The sequence below is a fragment of the Nelusetta ayraudi genome, unplaced genomic scaffold (genome assembly GCF_046127955.1).
Source record: "Nelusetta ayraudi isolate G7.1 ecotype Tasmania unplaced genomic scaffold, CSIRO-AGI_Nayr_v1 ptg000003l, whole genome shotgun sequence".
Classification (NCBI taxonomy): Eukaryota; Metazoa; Chordata; class Actinopteri; order Tetraodontiformes; family Monacanthidae; genus Nelusetta; species Nelusetta ayraudi.
Window position 1 is genome coordinate 2,415,238 of NW_027466053.1, and position 10,894 is coordinate 2,426,131.

Consider the following 10,894-nt stretch of genomic DNA (forward strand, 5'->3'; position numbering starts at 1 on the left):
TGTTGATCTGGTTTAAACGTGACCTTCACCTGCTCCAAGTGAGGATTCCTGTCTATTCAGAAGCCTGAGGCCTCCAACGACTGCAGACACTGTCAACGCTGTCAACTAAGTTCAAGTCACTCACACACAACGGTGGAATTTTCCTTTAGCAAGACAACTGGCGAACCAAAGGAACATAAGAAAACAAACAAATTGAGAAACAGATGCACACACAGCAAAAATGAATGCAAATTAAAAAAAAAAAAAAAATCTATCAAAGAAATCATCCAGAAACTACAGAGAAGATCCACCAACATCAAATGTCTGGAAACGCTGAAAAACGTTTCCCCAGCAAACTTTCTGATGCATAATTTACAACTCAAAGAAAAACAAACAACAAAACTACAGGATTTATGGAGATGATCTTTTTGTAAGATTTTACTTTGTTACGCTCAACACACCAAAGTCAGACAGACCTGCTGACTGGGGGGTGGTATGACATGGCGCCACCCACCCACACACACACACATACACACACACACACTTGTGATCTAGAGTGACAATAGTTCAAATTCTCAAAAGTCACAACAACATTCTTCTGCTCTCTGCAGATGGAGGCTGCAGATACAGGTGTGAGCGACTCTTATCAGGAGGAAGCGCGCGCACACACACACGCACGCACGCACGCACGTACGCACGCACACACGCACGCACGCACGCACGCACGCACGCAGCCGCCCTCCAGGTGTAAATCCTCCCACCCCATTCCCTCCCCATAGACAAACCAATCAGCCTGCTAATATCTAATCAGTGTGCTTTTGCTGCTACCGCTTTTTCACTGTGTAGTTCTGCCTGATAAACATGTGAAATAAATCCCATGGCTTCCCATGGATTCCTCCTTCCCTCCCTATTTTCCCACTCTTTCCTACCTCCTATTTTTTAGGCCAAGAGGAAAGAGAAAATGAGTCCCTGACTTACAGCGGCTGCACACGATGATGGAGTCCATGGAGTTGAGGCCGACCAACAGTTGGTTAAATGTCAGAATCAGAATCCTTTATTTGTTTCCCAGTGGAAAATTACTTAACACTGGCAATAAGTCATTAACAATACACGCAGTAATGCTTGATCAAGCGCATCAGACCACCTTAAATAAAAGGTACAGTGTCCAGAGGGCGGGGCTAAAGTGCTTCTACATTATTAATGAGGGCGGGCCCAGAAGGTACAAAAACCACACATGAAGTCGTGGCCGCTCAGTGTGCGTCTGCCTGAGCTTCTTCCTCCTGCTGCTTGTTTGTGTGTCTGTCTCTGTGTGTGTCCAAAGCTCTTTCATTTGTTTTCCCTCTCTGTATGTGAGTACGCGGCCGTGTGAGTGTAGTTTTTCTGTGTGCTGGATCTATAATTCCTTTTCCTGAGCACGTCTGCAGACATGACGGACGCGGCCACCAACATGCGGCTGAAGCTGCCGGTCACCTGCATCATCCTGGAGGTCATCCTCATCATCCTCTTCGGCACGCTGGTCCAGTACGACCACGAGACGGACGCTCGCGAGTGGCACAACAGCTCCCACCAAGACTATGAGAACGACTTCTACTTCCGATACCCAAGTGAGTGGGTCGAGGGTCCAAGGTCAGAGGTCAGGCTGCTGTCTGTGAGGGGGGCTTTTGAAACTTTTTCATCCTCATCTACTGTCAGGGAGACATAAGAAATGTTTAAAAAAAAAAAAAAAAAAAAAAAGCAAATCGAACTTGCTTTTTGCGGTGAGCTTCAATCAGATACTTTGCATTCAGAATAATTCAAAAAACACATTACAGCAGCAGTGAAGAGTTTTTTTTTGACACTTTTCAAAAGTCTTCCACCAGCTGCAGCAGCAAAGTAATGAACTGTTCTGCGCTGCACTGAAATGTCTTCGCACATGCTGTCTTGATTCTATTGTGGGCATCAATCTTAATTTTTTTTTTTTTTTTTTTTTTTTACTTGACGCTTGTTGCAAGTAATCCAGAAATCTCAGCGGCATGCTGTCAGCAGGTTACGCAAGTTCCACAGCTGTAAACAGTTTCAAACTGTCTTCCTTAGAATTTCTGCAATCCTGCAAACTAATCGTTGCGGGTGTCCCAATTCCATCGCAAGCCGATCGGAGCCGATTTCAACCCGGGTCCCTTGCTGGGCTGTTTGACGCGTTTTTAGGATTAATAGCGGGACTACATGACGGTTTTTGGCCAGTGGAGAAGGGGCGAGAGTTCCCCCCGCAGGCTTCATTTTATTGTTTTCTCTCGTTCATGAGATGAAAGACTTTACCGACAAAATAAATATCAACTGATGAAAAAACCCGCTGTCCCTAATTGTACGGGATGTTTTTCAGTTTGCTGTGGCGCCACGGAAGTCCTGATTAAACTGGGCCAATGGTGGAGAATAAAAGGGCTTTTCATTCGTCCCCATTTGAACTCGTCCAATTACTGCAAAACTGCTAAACTCTCAGGGCTGCTCTTGTGAGATGCATCATTGATTCTGCGAGTTGCCTTAATTATGCAGTTTTATACTTTTCCAAATGGTTCTTTTCAATTGGGCAGGGTTTCAAATATAGAGCACAAATACTTTATTGTGCAGGACGTCGTCTCTTCATTTCAACGTTAAATAAAAAAACAAAACTAAAAACACCTGAAGCAACATGACTGACAGCAGGTGTGCGAGTCTCAACAAGCCAGATGTTAGTTCCGGATTCACCTGGACACCACCCTTTCACAGGTGTGTGTGTGTGCGTGCGTGTGTGTGTGTGTGCGTGCGTGTGTGTGTGTGTGTGTGTGTGTGTGTGTGTGTGTGTGTGTGTGTGTGTGTGTGTGTGGAGGGGGTCTCGTGTCCTGCAGCAGAGCAAGAAGTGAATGTCAATTAATTGTTCCCATTAATAAAAATCTGGCTGGCTCCTCCCACGTCCGTCCCACCTCCCTCTCTTCATCCCTCCCACGATCACAGTTCACAATCCTTGGCGTTCTCTCACCTGAGCACCTGAGAGCGAGCAACCGGGCAGGATTCTGCAGGTAGACTCAAACAAAGCTGCAACAGTCGAATGAGATTTTTGGTCATTTTCTACAATGACACAATGTAAAAACGGGAGAGAGGAGAATAAAAACTGAGTGCAGAATTCTTCAGATAATCTTCAACCCGACACCTTCGAGACTCACCTTCACGTCTGACTGTCATGTTTACACAACGTACAGCCTCCATCCTCCTAAAAGAGAAACGGCGCAATAAACGGGTCAGGATTGTGCTATCGCAGGTCGACAATCGTTGGCCATCTGTGAATCAGTGATAAACCGAGTGTAGGCAGCTTCTGGTCAGATTATTGACTTTTAATGAATAATAATGGTTGGATTTTCATTCCAATGCAAAAATACTCCACAAAATACATTGGTATTTTAACCTTCAACATATTTATTGTGTTATCCCGTCATGGTATGGTAACTCTACCCAGTCTAGTCTTACCGCTAGTTAAGAGGACTTAGATTTATCTTAACACATTGACTTGAGATCTCTTGTTAGCTAATGAGGAGCAAAGCAATGTCTGTATGTGGTAAAAATGATCGTTTGTCCCTTTTAAAATGCTACTTGCAAACCATAAATCCCTTTGTTATAATAAGAAAGGTGATGGTCACAGGACACAACATTGTGGAGCTTCACTTTTGATATTAAATATCCTTTTTTTTTATCAAGTTCAACTCTTTATTTTCTCATTCTGAGTAATTCTATCTATGTGGGTCTCGTTTTTTCCCTGATCTTGAATTTTGGGGTGCTTGGCTCACGGCTTCTTGCTTTTTTTCTTTGTCCAGGTTTCCAGGACGTGCATGTGATGATCTTCATTGGCTTCGGCTTCCTCATGACCTTCTTGCAGCGCTACGGCTTCAGCAGCGTGGGCTTCAACTTCCTGATCGCCGCCTTCGCGCTGCAGTGGGCCACACTCATGCAGGGCTTCTTCCATGGAATGCATGGCGGGAAAATCCACATCGGCGTGGAGAGGTACGTGTTGAGTGACTGAGACGGCACCTTTCAGAGGCCAGGACACCAGAACGCTTACCGCCTGTTTGTAAAATCCTCGTCTTTCAGTATGATCAATGCCGACTTTTGCACCGGTTCTGTGCTCATCTCCTTTGGAGCCGTCCTGGGTAAAACCAGTCCTGTCCAGCTGCTGATCATGGCCATGTTCGAAGTCACACTCTTCGCCGTCAATGAGTATATCTTGCTGTCAATTCTTGGCGTGAGTCATAACGAGGCCGAACAAAATCTAATGAATTAATTGTGTGTAAACGACTGACCACTGGAACGCTGCTGCTGCTGCTTGGTTTCAGACCAGAGATGCTGGAGGTTCCATGACCATCCACACGTTTGGAGCCTACTTTGGCCTCATGGTGACCCGAGTCCTGTACCGGCCCAACCTGGATAGGAGCAAACACAGGAACAGCTCGGTGTACCACTCGGACCTTTTCGCTATGATCGGTGAGCTTCTCGCGACGGGGGACGGGAGTTGTTTATTATGACTCCCATCACGAGGGAGTTTTACCGGGAGTTCTACAGGGAGTTTCACTTGGAGTGTTATGATGAGCATTTCTTTGGTTATTGAAGCCACAAAAATGCACTCCTCCTGATTCACCCAATTTCTCCCAGCTTCTCAGAAATTAAGGGTGTTGTCATATTTCTGCTCATACACTCACTGACAGCAGGGCTCAGCTGGGTGTAACGACCCTCCAAGCAAATAAATTCAAGACTGACAAGAAAACGGCACTTTGATGTGCATAAGCACTTGCAGCAACCCATGCAACGTCCCATCAAAATATACCTCAATTCACATTTAACCCTTCCCCAGTCACGGTCTCGGTGTCAAATCCGAAAATGCCACCATCGCCTGCCGCACTGTAACCATCCGTCCCACCTCCTCCCCCTTCTTTCACAGGTACCCTCTACTTGTGGATGTTCTGGCCGAGCTTCAACTCGGCCGTCACGGCCCACGGAGACGACCAGCACCGCACGGCCTTGAACACCTACTACTCGCTGGCAGCCTGCACTCTGTCCACCTATGCCATGTCAGCCCTCACATCTCACGATGGCAAGCTGGACATGGTGAGGACGATATTTTAAAAAAGAAAAGAGAAAACAACCCAGGTTTTTTCTCGCTCGAGGGCGTGACGCAGAGTTCATAGAGCAGCTTCTCCGATAGACACTGATGGATGTTTCACCGAGACATCTGCTCACCAAGAAAAAGCAATTCCCATGTGACAGCTGGCATCAGTAAATCTTCCTCAGATAGAGACTAACACATTCCTGTGCAGATAGTAATCAGATAGTCATGTCTCAAGTGTTGGGGACGGACCCAACCAGTGGTGCAATCACTGAACTGATCCGGGACTCTGGGGTTTGTCACTTCAGACCAGAGAAGAAAATGAAATCAAACTGTCTTCGAAAACCACCAGCACAAAATAGGATGATGTGGCTGTAACAATATCAAATCACATTTTCATCAACATAGCAAGGGTAGGCTGTTGGCTAACATCAGACACGCTAAGCAAAGTAGCCGATTGTAAGTCATACGGAAATATTTTTGTTGGCAAAACATTACTTAAGGTCAAACCTTCAGTTATTTAGTGAAAAGCCCTCAGACCGGTTTTTATTTTTAAACGCCTGTACCCATTTATTTCTTGCAGGTCCACATCCAAAACGCTGCCCTGGCCGGTGGAGTGGCGGTGGGAACGGCCGGTGAAATGATGCTCACACCTGTTGGCTCCATGATTGTCGGCTTCCTGGCCGGCATCATTTCTGTCCTGGGCTTCAAATTCCTCTCGGTGGGGATGTGTTTATGTTTGAAGACATTGACTTCCTTTTTAAGAAAAAAATAAAATAAAAAAGTAATAATAATATATATATATGTATATATATATATATATATATATATATATATATATATATATATATATATATATATATATCCACATGTACATATATATATATATTTATACATATATTTATATACAGTATATAATTTATAAAATATATGCACATATCAGCAGTTTGGATGAATGAATTGAATTCTTTTTTTTTTCTCCACCTGTCAGCCTTTCATGGAGGAAAAGCTGAAAATCCAGGATACGTGTGGAGTGCACAACCTGCATGGCATGCCTGGCATCCTGGGTGCGATAGTCGGTGCCGTGACTGCTGCCTTGGCAACGAAAGATATTTATGGAGATGGGTAAACAATCTCTCTCTTTTTTTGCTATTATGGCTACAAACAAAAACCCACATTCTGCTGTTTGGCAGGAAGGAACTGGCAACAAAAAAAAAAGGACACCTTTTAGCTTAATAATGACAACTTAGTCTTTCAGCTCACTCAGTGTGAAACAAAGCTGATAACCTCGGAGGAATTGAGGGAGGAAAACAGGCTTACAGTCTCTCGGCAATTCGTTAAAAAATTTTTTAGACCAATAAAATAAAGCCCCTGTGACCCTGAGCTCGGCAAGAAGCGTGTATGGAAAATGAATGAATGAATAAAATAAAGTTGGATAGTTTTTCACAGCACACCTTATCTCACAGTACACTAGTGTGACACGGCACAGTGGTGGAAAAACACCCACATGTCCAAATTTGGAATATTCTGATTTCAAAACTGGACTGATAGAAACCAACTTCTAGGCCTCAGAACTGCTACTTGCAAACCATTGGGTAATGTCAAAATGATTGCCCACCTATAAATAAAGTCAATCCTCGTATTGTTGCATGCAACAGGACACTAACCTGCAAAACCACTCACACCACTTTGAAACCTACCTGTAAAGGTGGAAGAGTTCAAACGGCAGCCTGCTGTTCGTCGGTTCGTCTTGAATTTCCACATTTTTCAGTTCTGTAAGAGAAACTCTGCAGCTTGAAGACATTGACTTCCTTTTTAAGAAAAAAAATAAAATAAAAAAGTAATAATATACACCGACACCGACATTTCCCCACAAACATGCTTGTGGGGAAATGTCGGTGTCGGATCCAAACACTAATGTTACACATTCAAGTCCAGATTCAGACTGCTGGATCTCGGCTGACCTGTGTTTTTTTTTTTTTTTTCTCTTGCTAGCTTGGCGGATGTGTTCCCCGCTGTGGCGAGCGGCGACAGCAGCGCCTCCAAACAGGGCGGCATTCAGGCCATCTCATTGGCTGTCACCCTCGGCATTGCCCTGCTGGGAGGAGCCATCGTCGGTGGGTCTTCTGTCCTCCTCACATGAGGCATTTACAACCATGAGCAGAGGAATGATAGGCCTGAAAACCGCTGTTTCTGATTGATTGACAAGGCCTTTTTTTTTTTTTTTTTTTTTTAAACTTCCGGTTCAGGTTTTATTTTGAAGCTGCCAATCTATGGTGCCCCTCCTGACACCATCTGTTTTGAGGACAACATCTACTGGGAGGTGAGTCGGAAACTTCAAGTTAATTTTAAAGAGAAATTGCGGGAAAATTATTTTCCCATCTGCAGAAAGTTGTTTTCAGCGTCCATTCAAGCAGGACACTGCTCTCCTGTCCTTTTGTCCTTTTGTCCTGTCCTAATGTGAAAGAAACGGCATCATATAAAATTCATATACATATACATATTCATATAAAAGACAAACCCAGACCCATGACACTGAAAACAAGTAGCTGTAGCTTTTCTACATGCAAAATAAAATGACAGCTTTGAGGTCTTTGTCTCAGGTTCCAGGTGAGGAGGAAGGCCACGAGGCTCAGCTGACGGCGGTGAGGACGGAGGAGTCCGAGAAGCTCAACAGTTAGACACAAGCACACTCACACGGACACAAGCACTCACGCATGCAAACTGAGATTTTAACATCCCAGCTCATGAGTATTAACTTTTTGAATGTGCCTTTAACAAACTCATAAGAACAATCTACCGTCTGTGCACGGGAGGACGCCTCACGAAAAAAAAAATAAATAAAATAAAAAAAATAGAAAGACAGAAAAGAAAAAGACAGCCACCAGAGGGCGACCTAGAGCTCTGTGTTCTCGTGGCGACTGGTTCAATGTTGGATGAAAGATGCAGATTAATTCCCCCCAAAATGGCTCAGACGTGGCCGCAGGCTGAATTTTAATCTCTTTTAAACCAAAGACACAGAGAAGAACGAGGCTACAGTTTAAAGTCGAATTTTCAAAGCAACAGACTTCCTTTTTGTATATTTTTCAATGAAGAAATTTCGATGCAAGACACCACAGGGGGCGTCATAACATTTATTTTTATGTATGTAGTTTTTCCTCATGCTCTAGGATCGGGAGTTTTCTGAGAATTTATTTTTATGACCATCATATATGTGATTGATTAAAAACTCGAGTCAGTCAAGTCATTTAGCTGTGTTGCTTGGTGACAGAGCTGAGTGTTGGAGAGAAAACAGTGTGATAGCAATTGAAAGCATTTCGAAGCACAATATGTTTGAATATTTTTTTCTTTTCATGAATAAATTGTTCAAGCAAGTATTTGTGTTCCTCAGTTTGTGCGTCTTGTCCAATAAAGTGTTTATTGAGTAACAGTTGAGTGGAATCACATGATATGACAGTAGCGATATCAATTAATGAACGCATTCGTTGTTGGGGAAAAAGAAGAAAATTTTTTGAACAATTTCATTTGGGAGAAAAGTGACACCACTGCTAATATTTGAAACGTGTTGTATTGAGCGTTTAAAACCACTAGAGGGCGACAGAGAGCAGTAGGGCTGCTTGCTTGAGGGCAGGGAGAGACCCGTTGGCCTCCGTGAGCACGTGTGTGCGTGTGTGAAGTTTAAGGGAAAGTGTTCATCATCATCATCATCATCATCATCATCATCATCATCATCATCATCATCATATTCATCATCATCATCATCCATCTTTTGGCATCTTTTCCTGTATCTTGGCTCCAATGACAAAACAAATATTTGTGCGTGCGTGCGCGCGAGCGTGTGTGCGTACGTGTGTGCTGCACATGCACTCTGCCTTGATATCCAGTGGATTAAAACAACAGTGGCAGATGGGGCAGAGGAGTGGGAGGAGGGGGAGGAGGAAACTGGGTCATCACACTCTTTCATATGTTTATCTCTGAGCTTTCTTGAAACGCTGCTCGCTCTCTCTTTCACTTCCAACTGCTCACACACACCTGAATTAAAGACCCTCTTGAGCCACAGTTGTGGTCAATAAGGCTTAAATGTGTCCATTGCCTGAAGCACTTGACCGATACACACGTCACAAGATCAATTTTCAAACCCTACACACGAACGCACACACACACACACACACACACACACACACACACACACACACACACACACACACACATCCAACTGCTGACACAACTTGATGCTCATCCATGCCTGTGACTGTGTCTTTGTGTGTGTGTGTGTTCACACTTGGCCGTGGGCCCACTCACTTAAACACGCTCCCTCCTCTTTAATTTCCTGTTTTGAGTCCCCCTCCCATCCACTCCCCATCTCCCTCTCATACTCATTTTATTTCCAGAATGTATAAAAGCCCATTTTTTCCAGTTAAAGGTGGACGAGACGCTCCGGGCGCCTGGCGTCGCATCGTCATTGCAAAACCCACTTTCTCTGTCAGTGACTTCTGCTTCTGATTGTGAGGTGAGCGTGCGAGCTGAGCAGCGACCCTGAGAAACACCTGACTCAGTCTCTCTGCCTGCAGCCAGATGCTAATATTTCCGCCTTTCATTCTGTCCTGCTCTTCTGCTTTCAATCCCTCTCATTTCCACCTAATCCCCAGCGCCCTGCAGATTATGACACGATAGGGCACAATTTTCCATGTTTATTTTATTTTTTTCATACATGTCTCCTGATAGCAGTGAGCTCGTTAGTGGCAAATCAGATGTTGCAAGTACAGGTTTGTACAAGCTGGTTGTGAAACTGTTAAAATGTGCTAAATTAAGTTGAAACTTACCTGTGAAAGTGTTTTTTTCCCCCACTTGTCCTTACCTCCACCCACCCACGCTAGTTGCTGCCCCCTGGTCTTTCCTGGGAGAAAAAAAGACCCAGTGGCTGATTATAACGGCTATCTGCTGTCCAATCAGATGGTCAGGAAATGGCTTCCTGTGCTGCGTCCATTAACCCGAGTCAGTCACCCCCAGGAGAACCATCAGTGCTTCTTTCCAGCTGTTAAACTACAACCTATTGATTGGTTTCAGGCGTTTGTGGTTTGTAAATGGGAGCAAGAATGAAAAAAACAACAACCTTGCAGTGTAAAGTGTGACATTTTATTTATCTTATTCTATTTTAGCTGTGTTCAAATCTGCTGCAGTTGAGGGAACATGGAGGCACTTTAAATAGCATGAATTACACCTTTTCCCAGAGAGGAGCTGCTGTTCACGTAGAAAACCCAGCCTCCACAGGGCACAATGTGTGTGTGTGTGTGTGTGTGTGTGTGTGCGTGCGTGTGCGCGCTTGTGCGTGTGCTGGATAGTCCCTTGGAGAATGCAGTCAGAGTGTAAAACTGTGTTGTTTTTTTTTTTCTTTCATGGCGTGGGCATCAGCAAGGCAGCCCCACTTTCACAGCTGCAAGTGGTGCATGAAAAGGATGTCTGGCAAGGGCTGGAGGAAAAGGAGAGCAAGAGTGAGAAACAGATGAAGAAAAGGGAGGAGAAAGAGAAGAAGAGGAACTCCAACATCCAGATTGTCCCTGCTCTTTGACTCCTGCAGAGCCTGAAACCTCCTGATGCTTCATTTTTGCAGACGTCAGTCAACACAGGGAGGCATCTCACCTTTTTTCCACATTTTTATCAGTTTGCACAATAACAACAATCAAGCAATACATGCAGGTGAGATTGAAAAAATAAATACAATCCAGTATCAAAAAGCAAAAAAAAAAAAATGTGAAGGGGAAGAGAAAACACTTTCACTGCTTACTCTATTGTATCCTCATTTTTCTTTTG

The 10,894-nt window shown here is 44.1% G+C and overlaps 2 protein-coding genes across 2 annotated transcripts in view; one reads left to right on the forward strand and one right to left on the reverse strand.

The window, feature by feature from the left end:
- The window catches only part of hapln2 (hyaluronan and proteoglycan link protein 2), a 16,071-nt gene extending 14,965 nt beyond the window's left edge, over nt 1-1,106 (reverse strand). The window contains exon 1 of the mRNA XM_076029113.1: nt 958-1,106. Within this exon, the coding sequence (XP_075885228.1) occupies nt 958-985 (28 nt within the window). The 5' untranslated portion in view covers nt 986-1,106. The remainder of the gene's footprint in view (nt 1-957) is intronic.
- A 112-nt stretch (nt 1,107-1,218) lies between these two features.
- On the forward strand, nt 1,219-8,302 carry rhbg (Rh family B glycoprotein). The gene is made up of 10 exons (XM_076029091.1): nt 1,219-1,583; nt 3,801-3,987; nt 4,075-4,225; nt 4,317-4,464; nt 4,919-5,085; nt 5,667-5,804; nt 6,075-6,208; nt 7,079-7,200; nt 7,333-7,406; nt 7,687-8,302. Exons 1-10 carry the CDS (start codon nt 1,406-1,408, stop codon nt 7,762-7,764), a joined length of 1,377 nt encoding a protein of 458 aa, XP_075885206.1. The 5' UTR covers nt 1,219-1,405; the 3' UTR covers nt 7,765-8,302.
- The last annotated feature ends 2,592 nt before the right edge of the window (nt 8,303-10,894 follow it).

Excerpts from the sequence above, each read along its gene's own strand:
- rhbg (XM_076029091.1), top strand. The coding sequence starts at position 1,406 with ATGACGGACGCGGCCACCAACATGCGGCTGAAGCTGCCGGTCACCTGC. Across the intron at positions 4,226-4,316 it reads TCTTGCTGTCAATTCTTGGC|ACCAGAGATGCTGGAGGTTC; the intron begins GTGAGTCATAAC and ends GCTTGGTTTCAG. Across the intron at positions 7,407-7,686 it reads AGGACAACATCTACTGGGAG|GTTCCAGGTGAGGAGGAAGG; the intron begins GTGAGTCGGAAA and ends TCTTTGTCTCAG.